The 17,653-nt window shown below is 34.9% G+C and overlaps 1 protein-coding gene across 7 annotated transcripts in view; it reads left to right on the top strand.

Moving 5' to 3' along the window:
• Positions 1 to 17,653, top strand: part of ATM (ATM serine/threonine kinase) — a 153,422-nt gene that overhangs the window by 88,375 nt on the left and 47,394 nt on the right. For 5 of the 7 annotated variants that reach the window (XM_027563829.1, XM_027563831.1, XM_027563833.1 and 2 more), the window contains 10 exons: positions 1,900 to 1,987; positions 4,582 to 4,737; positions 7,249 to 7,357; positions 9,223 to 9,311; positions 9,410 to 9,512; positions 10,154 to 10,302; positions 11,630 to 11,734; positions 12,994 to 13,113; positions 16,234 to 16,468; positions 17,399 to 17,566. In XM_027563829.1, coding sequence (XP_027419630.1) covers positions 1,900 to 1,987; positions 4,582 to 4,737; positions 7,249 to 7,357; positions 9,223 to 9,311; positions 9,410 to 9,512; positions 10,154 to 10,302; positions 11,630 to 11,734; positions 12,994 to 13,113; positions 16,234 to 16,468; positions 17,399 to 17,566 — 1,322 coding nt within the window. Of the gene's footprint in view, positions 1 to 1,899; positions 1,988 to 4,581; positions 4,738 to 7,197; positions 7,358 to 9,222; positions 9,312 to 9,409; positions 9,513 to 10,153; positions 10,303 to 11,629; positions 11,735 to 12,993; positions 13,114 to 16,233; positions 16,469 to 17,398; positions 17,567 to 17,653 lie in introns of those variants that run through there. The other 2 variants (XM_027563834.1, XM_027563835.1) reach the window with 2 other exon arrangements.

The raw sequence follows: 17,653 nt of genomic DNA, 5'->3' as shown, positions 1-17,653 counted from the left end.
TTAAAGTCTCAGTTCTAGAGAAAGATATTGTTTGAGTCCCATCAAGGCATTTTGTAGGCTTAATCTCATAACCTCTAAACATCTATTCTGCCATCTGTAAAATGGAGTTAAAAGTTGTAACAAGTTTTCTATGAAATATTGTGTGTAAAACACCTAGGATAATACTTAATGCATAGTACCCTCTCATTAAATATAGACTAATATTAATGGAGCAACTGATTGAGTATTTAGTGCATATTAAACACTGTGCTTATTGCTGCCAGAATTACTCATAGTTCTGTGATCTGGGATTACTACAATTAACATTTGGCATATATATTAGTTTTGTTTTTAAAGAAAAATTGGACTATGTTTTCCTTAAACTTTTATAACTTACCCTCCTTCCATGCTGTTGTATAAGAAGTATCTCCCATGCTGAGAGGTTATTAAGGAGAAGTTAAACCAAGAATTGAATACGCATGGGCTTCCTTGGTGGCTCAGTGGTAAAGAATCTGCCTGACAATGCAGGAGAATTCGCATGGGCTTCCTTAGTGGCTCAGTGGTAAAGAATCTGCCTGACAATGCAGGAGATGTGAATTCGATCCCTGGGTTGGGAAGATTCCCTGGAAAAGCAAATGGCAACACACTCCAGTATTCTTGCCTGGTAAATTTTATGGAGAGAGGAGCCTGGTGGGCTATATATAGTTCACGGTGTCGCAAAAGAGTCAGTCGTGACTTAGCAACTAAACAATAGCATCAATACATTGTTGAGGGCTCATTGTTGGTCAGTTTTTCAAACCTAAATTTGAGAAAAGGAAAAGATTTATAGATCTGTGATGTTAACTTACAGATTAATACGCCCTGAATATGTATTATTAATGTATTTTATGTACAAACATAAAACTAGGTACAAATTCACATACTGTACTTCAAGACCAGTACAGTTGACTAAGACTTTTTTTCATCTTTATCAGTTGTTTATGCATGTTTGTGCTATAGCCTTTCAAACATAAAACCGGCCAGTTTTATTTTATGCCAATATTTTTATTGTTGTAAATTAAAGTTTAAATTTCACATGTAAAATCTACTATTGGAAAATATATAGATGTCTATCAAATAGTTTCTTTTCTGGTGTCTGTAAGTCTCACTGCCTTCATTTGAATGTAGTCCGAAGGTAAATTTATCATCTTTACCTCCGTCCCCCAGCCTCCTCCTTTCAGGAAAGAGCATGCAGTGGTTTAAGCCTGAAACCTTTCTCACATGTCTCATCTGATTACCAAATCCTGGGAGTTCTGTGTTATAAATAACGTTAGTCCATCTATTTTTCTTTGTCCACAGCTGCTTTCCAGCTTTGTGGTTCAATACAGTGAAATCTTTCAGTAAATCCTCCATGTTAGTTCTTGTTTCAGCCATCTTACTGTTGTCTGGAACACTATTCTTTCTTCCTCTCCAAATGAAACATTAGTTTTTCAGATACCATTCTTTTCTGTGAAACTCTTCTTGTTCAGAGTTATTTTTTTATATGCCTCTCTGGTATTCTAAACTTTCTCTATCATTACACACATCACACTATGTTAAGAGTGTCTTAGGCTAGTCGTTGAGTTCCATTTGGTCAGAAATAGTCTTTCTTATACCATTGTAAACTGAGCACCTACCTAGTACATTAAAAAGTCCTAACTAAATCAATGAATTAGTCCTCTTCAGAAATAAAATATAAATTACAGTTAAATTCTTAATAAGCATATAGTTGCTTTTAAAAGAAAAAGAAATGTCATTAAATTCCATTTGTTGATTCATATTTATTAAGAGCCTGTTTTGTGCTAGAACCTTATAGTGTAGAGGGAGACAATCCCAGACAAAAGGAAGAGGACGCCTAAGCACACCTGTCTGGGACTGATGGGACATCTCTTTCTTTGTCAGAGTCAGAGCACTTTTTTCGATGCCATGTGGATAAAAAATCACAAAGAACGATGCTTGCTGTTGTGGACTACATGAGGAGACAAAAGAGGTAATGTGACTACTGGTTCTTGAGTTTGGGTATTTAGAAGTGTAACTTGTTATTGCTGACTGAATTTTAACATGATTATTTGAGGTAATGCTGTTGCAAGGTGCTGTATTTAGTATGTGTGGTGCTTATATCTCCTTGAAATAAATCCATATGAATAAATCCATATTCAGGGTGGAGCTTTGGTGAAATCAATGTCAGGAACTCTCAATACTTTTTTAAGTGAAGTATAGTTAATTTATAATATTGTGTTAGTTTCTGGTGTTCAGCAAAGTGATTTAGTTATGTATATGTATTTTTTTTTTCAGATTATTTTCCAGTATAGTTATTACAAGATAAATTACAAGACTTTGAATACTGTAGGAACTCTGAATTCTTGGAGAAGGAAATGGCAACCCTCTCCAGCATTCTTGCCCGGAGAATTCCATGGACAGAGGAGCCTGGCAGGCTACTGTCCTTGGGGTCACAAAGAGTCGGACACAACGAGCGACTGAGCACTGAATTCTAGCCCCAACTATAATAGTAACAGTGTTATCTTTGCTAAATCATTCAGTCTTTGGGGGCTTTAGTTTATTTCATTTATAGTAATGGAAAAGGAATAGTGATTTTCCAGGTTACTTTTAGTTGCATTGCTCCTTTTAACTTTTTTCTTTACTTTTGTCTCAAAAGTAGTTAGAATTATGTAAAAAAGTTCCTTTATTTATCTTTATTATGAAGCACAAGTTTCTTTACTGTGTAACATGGTCCTCAAAATCTGTGCTTCTATATAGTAATACTGTCTATAGCAGTGTTTATTTTCTTGATTCTGATAAATTGCTTTATAATTCAGTATTTTTGTTCCTATTAATTTTTTTTTTGAGATGTTTAACAATGAGTACAGGAATTGATAGAGAGGATGGTTGACAGATTTGTACTGCTCCAGAGTTGACCAGAACCTTAAAGAAATAATGTAGTAGGCCTATGACTTGAATAGGTAGGCATTGATGTCTCATTAGTTTGTACGGTGGTAGTGGCAGTGACTGATAAAGAATGAGAGGGAATAGTGAGAGAAAAATAAAAAATTGGTAGTGGAATTTGGAAAATTTTTTTGACCGAAATGCGTTTACATCTTAAAAATTTACTCCCCCTGTATCCTCTTCATCCTTGCTATCTCATGCTTAGAAAAAGAAGTGTTAGGCCTTTCGGTGTCTGTGTTTCTGGTTAGAAAGTTACTGATTCACTATATTGTTTTGTATCGAATCCTCTTGTGAGAAAAACTGTTCAAAACTTTAACTGGCAGCATCTCTTTTCTCAGTGCTGGGATGCAGCTTCACCTCTGAATTATTCATTTTATATTTACCATTGAGTTAGAGTAGTATTTACTTTGGTTAGCCTTCAAGAAGATAAAATTTCTCAATATTAAGTTTTTATTCTAAATAAGGCCTTAAGATTCTTGAGAGAATACGGCTGGGACATAGAATAAAGCATAAGGACTTGAGTTCAGGTTCATGTTTCTCAGAATCAGTTCAGTTCAGTCGCTCAGTCGTGTCCAGCTCTTTGTGACCCCATGGACTATACCATGCCAGGCCTCCCTGTCCATCACCAACTTCCGGAGTTTACTCAAACTTATGTCCATTGAATCGGTGATGCCATCCAACCATCTCATGCTCTGTCGTCCCCTTCTCCTCTCGCCTCAATCTTTCCCAGCATCAGGTTTCTTTCAGATGAGTAGCTCTTCGCATCAGGTGGCCAAAGTATTGGAGTTTCAGCTTCAACATCAATCCTTCCAGTGAACACTCAGGACTGATTTCCTTTAGGATGGATGGACTGGTTTCTCAGAATAGCAATAGTTAAGTCTTGGCTATGTGATAGGCACTTTATTCATCAGCTTTGTAAGCATTATTTGCTCATTATAGCTGTTCTCTGAGGTATATATTGTTTCCTGGTTTTGCAAATGAAGAAACTGAGGCTTAAGAGGTTAATTTGCCAAAATTCATACAGCTTGTAGTAGGTAATCCAGCTGGATTTGAACTTAGCTAGTTTCCTGCTTTAATACCAATTTTCTTAACTACTGCTTTGTCAGATTTCTATGAAATTGTTTTGAGAAAGATAATGTCATCCCTTCCGGTTAGGCCTACTGTTATCACCGTGGAAGATTTTTGTTAAATAACCTCAACCTAGGCAATTAGCTCAGAAGAAAATTAACTGCAATAGAAAGACATGTAAATGTGTCTTAGAAGAAACAATATTTTCATTAAATTGATCATTTAAAAACACTTGTGTATGTATTTTTACTGTATACTGCATAGCCTATTCTTAGCCTATGGTCCATGGATCCCTCAGTGGGGGGCAAGTATGAACCTCAAATTTTTATGGGATGATGGCCCATAGCTTTTATCAGATTTTCTAATAGGTATGTGATCCAAAAAAAGTGCTGGAACTCTTTAGCTATGTTATTTTAGGTGTTTATTGTTATATATTGGGGATATGTGGTTTTTGGTTATTTGAATGTAATTTTCGTTTTAACTAGCATTCGCTACCATTGTATTCTATATCAACTTACTTTTGGTATGTAAGTCAAAGAAATGGACATGACTATATTTAAATTTTTTCTTTAGACCTTCTTCAGGAACAGTTTTTGATGATGCTTTCTGGCTGGAGTTAAATTATCTAGAGGTTGCCAAAGTAGCTCAGTCTTGTGCTGCTCATTTTACCGCATTGCTCTATGCAGAAATCTATGCAGATAAGAAGAACTTGGATGATCAAGAGAAAAGGTAATGGGATTTGGAAGTTTTGGTTTGTAAAATTGGTGTCGACATTGTTTCATTAAAGGTATATATTAAAGATGTGTTTTACTTCCACTCTCCCATTTAAAAGATATTTTAAATAAACACTTTCTACCTTTTAAGGAGAAATGATAATAAAAGTATGTTAAAGAAATAAGCAGTTCTGCCCTGAACTAGAGATGTTTATTACTCAATAATTATAAAAATTACACAGATAACAAACTTCTGGAGGACAGAGATCATCCTTATTTTTCTCTGTATTCCCCATAGTAACTAGCATTGGGAACTTTATATAAGTGATCACTAATTATTTTTCAAATGGTTGAATGATTCCCTAATTTTAAATTAAGTTTACCACTGTTCCCTCACTTTATTCAAGGTCCATTTTACTTATTGACTAGAAGTAATGTAACCTGATTGCTTTCTGTGACTAAATCGTTTTCATTGTTTTGGTGTCTACCTGATTCCTGCTTCTTTACTTTGCTTTTCCTCTGAGTTAGAACTCTCATAAGAGTTTAACAGGTATAATCTTAGATAATAGAGAAAAGCAAAAAATAGCCAAGAAAGTTGAAAAGTAAAAAATACAGTTTACTGTCCTAATGGCCTTCCTCAAATCTTTGTTCATTTGAAATAGCTTAGTGTTTATTTTTTTAATTAATTAATTTTTAATTGGAGAATAATTGCTTTACAGTAAATATTTATTTTTATAGTTAGCCTCACTTTCCCACCATGAAATCACTCATACTACAAAACTGAAATAGCAAAGAAGTGTTATATTGATGCATTTCTTATGCTTGCTACCTATAATTTCTATTTTGGATTATCAGTAAGCTGAAAACAGTATGGTTTTTGGATTGTGGAAAACCAGGCACCAGAGTTCAGATCCTAGTTCAGATAGGATTAGTTTAGTAGACTTGGACTGGTTTGCTTAATGCTCTCATTTGTTTTAATTTCTCCTTTTCAATTAAAAACTGTTAAAAATCTACAGTGTGATCAGTATACCCTTATATACCAGTATACTTATCAACTGTAGCGTAATAGAATTGGAATGTAATTTCTAGGTTTTACTAAAATACCCACAAAAATCGACAGTGTGTAGATCATGTGTATAATGTGTAATTGACATATTTGTGAGCACTTAAGACTTTGTACAAAGACAAGTAAAATGACTAAGAAATTGATTTTTGACTACTTTAGGTCTTAAAAATTTGGCAGAAACCCTGCATACTTTGTAGTAATTTTAATCTGAGTGCACCTCAGTATCTTGGTTCCATAGAATAACATTTTTTACTAATCAGGGGTTAATAACAGTTCTTATCTGAGTATAAATAAAAGCTCTTTTAATTTGAGAATAAGTGATTGTATAGAATGTGGCAAATTTTTGCAAAATTGCTTAACAAGCAAAGGTGCCTGGATTTTATTTTGGTTAGCTTTAGGGGAGAAGTGCTTCAATTAAATGGGACTTGCTCTTTGCTTTGACAATCTGACTTTTTTTTTTCAAATGCCTAATGGACAGGGGAGAGCAAACAGACATGAGGTGTATAGAAAGGGTGGTGGTAGTTTAGTCGCTAAGTCGTGTCCAACTCTTGCAACCCCATGGACTGTAGCCTGCCAGGCTCCTCTGTCCATGGGATTCTCCAGGCAAGAATACTGGTGTGGGTTGCCATAGAAAGGGTAGGGAATGCTGATTTTCTTCAGTGACTCAGGTGAACTGATACTTTGGTAAATCTAAAGTGGTCAGGATAAGTATAAAAGCAAAATACAAATCAACAGTTTACAAACACTATCAGGTCAAAAAAGTGAACTGCTCTCTTAGGTTTCCTATTCAAGTTAGTTAATAGCAAAATGTAGACAATTCTAAGTCTGTCACTTATTACCTGTGATTCTACTGGTCCACTTCCTTTTCAACACTATCAGATTTCTTAAGTTTTGCCAAATTATCAAGTGTTAATTAGTATCTCAGGTGTGGTCTTAATTTGCATGCCTGTGTTTATTAATGAGGACTCTTTTGAACCCCATGGACTATAGCCTGCCAGGCTCCTCAGTCTGTGGAATTCTCCAGGCAAGAATACTGGTGTGGGTAGTCATTCCCTTCTCTGGGAGATCTTCCCGACCCAGGGATCAAAACCCAGGTCTCCCACAGTGCAGGCAGCTTCTACCCTCTGAGCCACTAGGGAAGCCCCAGTGAGGTTAAACTTCAGGTAAAATCACTGACGGACCATTTAGGAATTGAACTCAAGGGCTTCTGCTCTATGTTTAAGCTCTGTAAAAAATAAGCATATTTTGGCATATAGCTTTTCTATAAATGAGACTGTGGTTAAAATGTAATTCTCATTCAAAGACCTAATACTCACAAATTCCTTTTCTATTCTAGGCTTGGTATTGTTTTCAAGTATAAATGGTTCATTATATTTTATTTGTAACCTTTGTTAGTTTTTTCTTTCAAAGTTTATGGTATACATATTAGCAAGCCTCAAAATAGTATATTCCCATTAAAAGAGATGCTCTTGTGACAAACAGAAGTCTTACATTTGAAGAAGGAAGCCAAAGTACAACTATTTCCAGTTTGAGTGAAAAAAGTAAGGAAGAAACTGGGATAAGTTTACAGGTATATATTATAGACTTTATTATAAATGTTAATATTGGTTTTACACTTTGGACTATTTTGTTATAAAGACTATATAGATTTGTCATTTGATTTTCAAATGGAAGTTACCTTTTGGACTGTCAAATATGTTAAATTCATGTATTGAAGCTTAGGCCTTGGATTAGGCAAATGAGTTCTATCCTTATTCAACCACTTAGTTGTTTAATCTTCCAGAAATTACTTAATCTTTTCAACTTTGAGTTCCTTTATCAGAAAGATGAAAGTACAACCACCTATCTCATAGGGTAAATTATACCATATATTTTTCTGCTATAGTACTCTTTATTTTCTTCATAGCACTTAACATTTATATTTTTGTTTACTTGTTTAATGTATATCACATCTCAGAGCAGATTGCTTCTTCTGTAAATGTTTAAATTTAAAAATTTAAATTTGACTCTTAATTTGACCTATTCTTCCTTTAAAATGATTTTCTTCAGTCTGCTTACACCTCTGATGTTCTCTCCTCTGCTTTCAGTGCGTCACCTACTTCTTAGACAAAATAGGGGACATAGATAGGAAGTGCCACCATATGACACTGTCAAACATAGAAATCTTCCTGCATCTGTTCCCACTGTAATCTTTCCTTTTGTTAAAGCAGAGGAACAGTTTCTCCTGCTGCCCGTTTTTCTGTGCTTTGTTTTTCAACTGTCAAGAACTTTATTTTTTTATTGTGCCATGCTTCTCAATATATTCAAACATTTCAGACTTTTCTTATTAAAAACATTCTCCTTCAAATGAACACAAATCATTTCCCTTTTCCTTATGTTCTCTTTAAGGTGACACCCTTTTTTCTCCCTTCCCATCACAGCCAAACCTTGTGAAAGAATTTCCACTGGATAGCACCTGCTAATGTCACTCATAAACTTGATGTTGCTAAGTCTAGCCCTCACCTTTCATTCAACCTCTTCCTTCATGTTTCATCAACACTTAAGACCGTCAACTATGCCTTACTTGAAATACATTCTGTCTGCCTTTTTGATATTGTTTTCCTAATTTTTCTCCTTCCCTATTTTGCTAGTTTATAGTTTTACCCTCTTTTCTGAGGTTTTGGAGTATCCCTGTGCTCCAGGTACTGTGCTAGCTTCAGGACTAAATGTTCCAACACTTGAGGGCTTGATTTCACCCTTATGAATAGAAACAATTTGATTAGAATGATAAACATGCCAATACCAGTTTGTGTTTAGAAAATATTTCCTGGAGCAACTACCATTAAGATAAGTAAAGTGCTTGATCAATTTTCTATACAATGCCATTTCTCTTTGTTTTCTTTTTCCTTTGCTTCTTTCTGTTTTGTCTTCCGTTTTCACTTTTATTTTACTGAGGTTATTTTAAAGAGAATCAATTCTTTCCCGAGTAAATTTTATTGCAAAGTTTGAATCATCAAGCCAATTCTTTATATCACATTTTACCAATTATTACATAATGCAACTTTGAATATTCTTTCAAAGAAAACCTTACAAATTTTTTTTACCAAGTTCAGTTTTGAAGAGTAAGACTTTGCAGAACTTCGTTTTCCCATGTACTGGTTTAGCTGTTGACAGGATTGTTTGCTTTTGTTTTCATGGGTTTTTTTGCATGTGTTAGAAGCATCATAGGTTGAGATTTATATCTTATCTAATTCATTAAATTGTGAGCAATTCTCTTCAAGTAGTCCATAGTCATTCTGTTGTCTCAGATCAGTTTGTTGTGTTGTAATCCATATCTTTAGTATATATTTCAGTATCATTAATTTTACCTTTATAACATGTTATATAATTTAAATTTCCTAAATTCATAAACTGATATTTTTTCCCTTCAATTAAAAAAAATTTTTCTGTTTTTAGGATCTGCTTTTAGAAATCTACAGAAGTATAGGAGAGCCAGATAGTCTTTATGGCTGTGGTGGAGGGAAAATGTTACAACCCCTTACTAGGTAAATTGTTTTTTCATAGATAATGCTATAGTAATTCTGTTACGAGAGAAGTTACATGCATATAGAACTCAAGGCATTTAAAAACTCTTTTCTTATAGACTACGAACATATGAACATGAAGCAATGTGGGGGAAAGCCCTAGTAACATATGACCTTGAGACCACAATCTCCTCATCAACTCGTCAGGCAGGAATAATTCAGGTACTTTTTTTTCTGCTTTAGTAAAGCACTACTTGTGTAGCGCTCAGATTATTTCAGTATATCAGTGGACTATTTACACAAACAGATAAACTATAGGGCTAAGACTGAAGGTTATTTTTCTTTCACTGGGATTAAAACTCAGAAGGATACACAGGTAAATTGTACAGACGACTGACCAGAAAGATAGTATAGATTTGTTGGTCATAATCTTCTTAGCTAACAATAGAAGACATTTCTTGAACTGTATACAATGTGCCTGGTCGTGAATTAAGTCCTTTGTATGGAAAATCTCATGTAAACTATTTCTCATAGTTTGAACTAGAGTTTGTCCCAGAAGTTATCATTTCTGGGTATCATTACTAATGATATCATTATTAATAAGTATCATTAGTAAGTATGGTAAGTATCATTACTAATATTCCTGGCTAATATTTCTTAACCATTCTTTTATCAAATAGCAGAGCCCTTTGAGCTCTGTCTTTGTGTTTTAGGGGGAACACACAAACAATATTTTGGGAATTTAAGTGATATTGTGAACTACTAAAATTTTGAAAGTTACTTTTTATGTTTGATTGCTGTTTTTTGTTTCTCTAGTATTGTTATTTTTTTACTTTTCTTTTTTTTTTTTAACTCCTGCTCAGGCCTTGCAGAATTTGGGACTCTGCCATATTCTTTCCATCTATTTAAGAGGATTAGATCATGAAAATAAAGAGTGGTGTGCTGAACTACAGGAACTTCATTACCAAGTAGCATGGAGGAATATGCAGTGGGACCACTGCATTTCTGTCAAGTAAGAACAATTTAGACATTTAATATTGCCATTTCTCTAGTTACGAACAATGAGCTGTTTTTATAATGGGAGTTGTGTTTTTATGTTTTGTAGATACTGTTAAGCTAAATGCTTGAATAACATAGCAATAAGCAGTGTACATAGGCTTGAATTTCATTCTGTTTCCACCTCTACCCTCATGATATTTTTGAAAAGAGAAATATAAAAGTTATTTTCTCATGAGAATCTTCTCACGTATTGTTTACAAATCCAAAGAGAAAGTCAGGCATTTCCCTTCTCTTGCTGCAAACATTTTATTTATTCAGCTGGCACTTTTATTGGCTGGATGATACACAAAAGACTGTTTATTTGTGAAATAATTTATATAAAAAACTGCTAAATCAATAGCATAGGAAGATAATGACTTTAGCCTACATGTAAGGTCCCCATGTGTTGTGAATGAAAAGCCAAGCTCCTAATCTAATAAAAGATTGTGTATTCATGTAAAAGTCTTTTGATGATATAAACCAAAGAATAATTAAATCACAGTAATTGTATGTTTAATCACTTTCATAGAAAAAAAATTCGTTAATTAGAATGTCTTTCAGATTTCAAACTGTTAGATTGCTGTAAAATCAGGGGTATGCAGTCATATTTTAGAAACAGTTTACTCTGTGAGTTGATTCCTACTTGCCTCTGAATCTCCATATGCTATTTTTCTCCTTGCATACTATATTTCTGCCACATAGTGCTCCTTGTGTGTTTTTTTTTTTTTTTCCATTAAGCCAAACTGTACCTAAAAGCCTTAAATATATATCTTCTTTTTTCTCCTCTTACCATGAAGGTGGCTACTTGTCAGAATTTTTCTGACCTTCCATTCTAAAGTAACCACTCAGTCATTTGTTTTGTTACCCTGTTTTACTTTTCTACATGTCCTTTGTCCTGGTATTTTTCTTATTTATTGTCCATCTCCAAACCAGAACATAAACTCTGTGAAAATGGGGGCCTAATCTGACTTGTCTGCTAATGAACTCACTGCATCTAGAACCTGGTGACTAGTACCTGGCACATAGTAGGTGTTCATCTAATAAACAAATGGGAATATAACATGTTTAGAGCCTGAAAAAAAAAATCTGAGGAATTTACTTTTTTTTCTGCTTGAAGAATTAAAAGATCCACAGAATTCTTCATGATTCTTACCAAATTTTCTAGAAATGCATTTTTTAAATGGAGATAATTCTAATTGTAGTTTAAAATGTTGCCTCTTGGTAAAACTGTTTATACACACACACCAGGATTCTCTGTTTTTAAATACATTTTTTTCTCTAATTGTTTAATTATTTCACAGCAAAGGAGTGGAAAGAACCAGTTACCACGAGTTGTTGTACAATGCTCTGCAGTCTCTAAGAGACAGAGAATTCTCCACTTTTTATGAAAGTCTCAAACACGCCAGGTATTGTAAAAAGAAAAAGTTATTGTATTTTAACATTGCTTCTTTTCTGAAAACCTGAAGAATAATTTCAGTACAAAGATTTGCAGTGGTGAAAGGAGAGGACCTGATAGCTTTGGTCAGGTTGTTTTTTGTCATTCCCTTTACTCCCTTAAAAAAAATTCCTTGTGTAATTCATAATTCATACCAATCAGTGTTGAAACTCAGAATTTCCAAAGTGGGAGGAAATACTCAACAGTTGACAATTTCATAGCTTTTCCACATCTGAGAAGTGAGTACTCAGATGAATTTTATCTTTTGCAAACATGTTTGCATAAGAATTACAAGTGTTCCTGTTTTAACAATTGTTTTCTGTATCTTCATATTTTGAATGCTTTATATGAAAGAATTCTTTGACATACACTTGTCAAAATATATATACATATATATATATACACACATGTATGTGTACACACAAATGTTTATGTATACCTTTAAATTTTTTGTTTTAAATGTAAGAGCATTCTCATATGTTAGGTACTTATATAAGCTTTTTTTTTTTTTTCTTATATAATACATTTTTCTTTGCTTATGTGGTTCAAATATATGCTATCTTTAAAAATAAAATTTCCTTTTGGAACCATGATCAATTTATGCTGAACCCTGAAAAGTCTTATTGTTTCCCATCCCTTGGTTCTCTTCCTGGACAAATGTACTGAGAATTTTAATCTTGTCTCTAGTGGTTGTGTGTCATTTACCTCTCTTAGCATTTAATGTTCTTTTTGTAAAATGGTGATTAAAGATTAGTACTTACAGGCTCGGTCTGAGGCACAAATGAGATAATACACAAAAAAGAGCTTAACTATAACAGGCTAGATGAATGTAAGACGTTTTTTGGTTAACAGTAGTTGTGACCTAATAAATCCTGTATTTTTTTACAGAAGTAATACTACCATTTTAAGTGCTTATCATGTGGTGGCTACTTTGTTAGACTTTTTCTGTATGTATTCTCTAACATTTAAAATAATTCTGGAAGTGAAAAAACTTTGTTTCAGAGGAATCCAGTAATTGCCCAAAGTTATACAGTCATTACTGGCAAAACTGGGATTTAGATCTCAGTCGTACAATTCCAAGGCTTACTTTGTTTTCACTACCTTATGCTGGTGCTTCTGAATATTGCTATTATTAAATCAACACAAAGGTCTATAATGAGAACTCAGCTTTTATTTTCTATAAAAAAATTTTATCTTAGTTTTCAAGTATCTTGTCTTTTCTGCTACTAGAGTTAAAGAAGTGGAAGAGTTGTGTAAGGGCAGTCTTGAGTCTGTGTATTCCCTCTACCCTACACTTAGCAGATTGCAGACCATTGGAGAGCTTGAAAACATTGGAGAACTTTTCTCAAGGTATGTGATTCAAGTGACTGTGTATCCCAAAGCACAACCTGTTACCAAAGTGACTTTAAAAAATAAAAACTATATAGAGGCCAGCCATAGGTTCCTCTCCTTTTATCACAGTATAAGTAAGTTGACCAAAGAACTGTGATCTTGTTAAAATAAACATTTTCAAAAATACTCATTGTAAAAATTCAAGTTTTTAAATTTAACTTTGTGTTTTTCTCTTTACAGCTTTTCCCCTGTTCCACCCTAGATGAAATTATTTCTCATGTTTTTCATCATAGCATATTGTATATACTCCACTGTTTTAGTACTGCATTGCATTATTGTTACTTTGTATATACTCTGCCATGCTATACTATGCTATGGTATGCTAAGTCACTTCATTCTTGTCCAACTCTGTGCGACCCCATAGACGGCAGCCCACCAGGCTCCCCCGCCCTGGGATTCTCCAGGCAAGAACACTGGAGTGGGTTGCCATTTCCTTCTCAATGCATGAAAGTGAAAAGTGAAAATGAAGTCGCTCAGTTGTGTCCAACTCTTAGCAACCCCTTGGGTTGCAGCCTAACAGGCTCCTCCATCCATGGGGTTTTCCAAGCAAGAGTACTGGAGTGGGTTGCCATTGCCTTCTCTGATGCTATACTAGAAGGTTCCTAAAAGTGGGACTTATTTCTTCTTGTATCCCTAGTGCTATTTCGTGGTGACTAATTCTTAGTAAACAGTCAATGTTAAAGAATATGGAGTGTTTAAGGGAGACTGCCCCTTTTAATGATGGAAAGGAAGTCATCTCACTTTGCAGTATTTCTGGATCTTTCTCTGCTAGGGAATTTTAAGGAAGAAAAGTTTGACGAATTGGTAACACATACTTGTGTTCTAGGATAGCAGTTCACAAAATGTAGTGTAGAGATCCTGCAGGCCCTAAAATCCATTCAGGGGTTCATGAAATTAAAACTATTGTTAAAATTATAGAAAAATCTTATTATTTTTTTTTTTTTTGCTTTCATTCTTTCATGAGGTTTAATGACGTTTTGGTGAGGTATCAGAGAATACCTACAATTATTTGAAAAGACTGTTACCATATTCCTGCCTTTTCTGTATCTGTATGAGGCTAGATTTTCTTCACATTCTCTAACCAAACATCATAGCACAGCAAACTAAATGCAGAATCTGAGATGAGAATTCAAGTGTCTCCATTAAGCCAGACATCGAAGAGATTCATAGAAATGTGAATCTCACTAAGTTTTGTGTGATATATAGTTGATTTATTATTCTTATTTTAAAATAAATTTTAATATATGTTACATTTTTCTCAGTTTTAGTTTCTAATAAAGTAAATATTAATAGTGAAAATGTTTAGTCACTCAGTCGTGTCTGACTCTTTGTGACCCCTTGGACTGTAGCGTACCAGGCTCCTCTATCCATGAAATTTTCCAGGCAAGAGTACTGGAGCGGGTATCCATTCCCTTCCCCAGGGGATCTTTCTAACGCAGGTATTGAACCCAGGTCCCCTGCACTGCAGGCAGATTCTTTACCATCTGAGCCACTAGGGAAGCCCAAATGTTAATAAGTATCAGGGAGGCCTGGCGTGCTGCAATTCATGGGGTCGCAAAAAGTAGGACATGACTGAGCCACTGAACTGAACTGTAAATGAAAGCTCTTTAGGAGTCTTCCTTAATTTATAAAAGTGTAAACCAAGGGTCCCCAAACTGGGCTATGGAATGTTAGGAACCAGGTCACGCAGCAGGAGGTAAGCTGGCAGGCAGGCAAGTGAAGCTTCATCTGTATTTACAATCTTTCCCCAAGGCTCGTATGCAGCAGCCTTAGATTCTCATAGGAGCACAAACCCTACTGAACTGCACATGCAAGATATTTAGGTTGTGAGCTCTTATGAGAATCAACCCCAAACCATCCACCCCACCAGCTCCCCAGTTTGTGGAAAAATTGTCTTCCACAAAAACCCATCCCCTGGTACCAAAAAGGTTGGGGACTATTGGTATAAAGGATTTCCTGAGATTAGAAAATTTGAGACCCGCTGCTCTTAAGATCATTTTGGGAGGAATTAAAGTTTTGGTTCCTGTGAATTTGTGTTACTGTTTCCTTCTTTATCAAGCAACTAAAAGAACTTTCATTTCCTACATCACCATAAGGTCATCTTCTGAGTTTCCCTGCTTCAAATGGCAACCCACTCTAGTACTCTTGCCTAGAAAATTCCATGGATGGAAGAGCCTGGTGGACAGTCCATGGGGTCGCAAAGAGTTGGACACGACTGAGCGACTTCAGTTTCACTTTTCTCCCCATATAGTACTCCTGAAGGATTGCACAGTATTGCTTAATTTGAACATCTGGGAAGCACTCTGCTCGTATGAACTAATTGTACAAGATGTATTTTCTCTTCCTTTAATAAATAATATTGGTATATGAAACCTTTGCCAGATGCCAGCATTTCCTTCATTGGATTGTGCTTTCTTTAACAGCTTTGCAGAATCATGCCCTGTGCCTGATGGGTATGGTAGATAATTAATGAGTTTATTTCATTTCCTTGCTGACTGTCCTCTTTGAAGGATCACTGAAGTTGTACTAGAGGTATAGATGTTCTGAGTGAGAGGCCTGATAAATGTGTTCTCATTTCAGAAGAATGTTAATTTAGAAGTGCTGCTTTTTGTGAGGTTGAAGAGTATTTTTAAGAATATCTTGAAAGTAGCATCTATAAAAATATTGACTCGCTCTCCTATATACCTGAAACTACTATAATATTGTAAGTCAACTGTGCTTCAATTTTAAAAAAGAAAATTTTTAAATGTTCATCATCTGTTCTCTGCTGACTGACCCTCAGAGGTCTGACCATATTGTAGGTTTCTAAACTTTGATTCTTATTTTCGTTTATTTTAGGAGTTCCAATCATGTTGCTGCAAAAGTTCCTTTAGTGTTTATTAAATCTTAAGTTTTAGAACCTGCGTAATAGCACCTTTTATTTTCATTTCTGTTGCTAATGTGTTTATTTCAGAAGTTCCAGTCATGTTGCTGCAAAAATTCCTTTAGTGTTTATTAAATCTTAACTTTTAGAACCTGCATAATAGCACCTTTTTTTCATTTCTGTTGCTAATGTGAACCCTGTGATTTGGCTTTCAGATCAGTAACAGATAAGCAGCCCTCTGAAGTGTACATGAAGTGGTGGAAACATTCCCAGCTTCTCAAAGACAGTGATTTTAGTTTTCAGGAGCCTATAATGGCCCTACGCACAGTCATTTTGGAGATCTTGATGGAAAAGGAAATGGAAAACTCCCAAAGAGAGTGTTTTAAGGACATTCTCACCAAGCATCTTGTAGAACTCTCTGTATTAGCTCGAACTTTCAAGAACACTCAGGTAATCAGATTTAAAACTATGTCATCTCACTCATTGACCTTGCCTTTTAATTACCTAGAAAATAGAAAGCATAAGTAAAAAGAAATGTCATTGAGAGACAGATTGCTATTATAACATTGTATAGCATAGTTGTTTAAGATTTTCCCTTTTGGAATTAGACCTGAATTTGCGTCTTACACAAGTCTTTCTCTAATCCTCAATTTCCTGGTTAAATAATGAGAAGCTACCTAACTTACTATATGTATAACATTTCAGTGACTGTATATACTGTGTATAAACACACACATAATTATATATGTCCTTATGTAAAGAGAAAAACAGGCAGATATGGGGGCTGGGGAAGGCAGTGAGAGATGCACTTAAGACAGTCTTTTTTTTTTTTTAAACTTTACAATATTGTATTGGTTTTGCCAAATATTCGAAATGAATCCGCCACAGGTATACATGTGTTCCCCATCCTGAACCCTCCTCCCTCCCCATACCATCCCTCTGGGTCATCCCAGTGCACCAGCCCCAAGCATCCAGTATTGTGCATCGAACCTGGACTGGCGACTCGTTTCATACATGATAGTATACATGTTTCAATGCCATTCTCCCAAATCTTCCCACCCTCTCCCTCTCCCTCTCCCACAGAGTCCATAAGACTGTTCTATACATCAGTGTCTCTTTTGCTGTCTCGTATACAGGGTTATTGTTACCATCTTTCTAAACTCCATATATATGTGTTAGTATACTGTATTGGTGTTTTTCTTTCTGGCTTACTTCACTCTGTATAATAGGCTCCAGTTTCATCCATCTCATTAGAACTGATTCATAAGACAGTCTTAAAAATTGTCAAGTCCTTAGTGAATGGTGGTGACCTCTTTTATTAGTAGAAGTAGTAGTAGTAATAGTAAAAATATTTATTTCCATTTGTTATTTTCATTTCAGCTCCCTGAAAGGGCAATATTTCAAATTAAACAGTATAATTCAGCTAGTAGTGGAGTCTCTGAGTGGCAACTGGAGGAAGCACAAGTATTCTGGGCAAAAAAGGAACAGAGTCTTGCCCTGAGTATTCTCAAGCAAATGATCAAGAAGCTGGATGCCAGTTGTACAGAGGTTCACAATTTTTCTATTGGTTGAATTAGTATTTACTGTAATAAGAAAGATTACTGTGCTTTATGATATTTTAAATAAATTTTAATA

The sequence above is a fragment of the Bos indicus x Bos taurus genome, chromosome 15, assembly GCF_003369695.1.
Source record: "Bos indicus x Bos taurus breed Angus x Brahman F1 hybrid chromosome 15, Bos_hybrid_MaternalHap_v2.0, whole genome shotgun sequence".
NCBI classification, from domain to species: Eukaryota; Metazoa; Chordata; class Mammalia; order Artiodactyla; family Bovidae; genus Bos; species Bos indicus x Bos taurus.
This window is presented reverse-complemented; position numbering and strand designations above follow the sequence as displayed.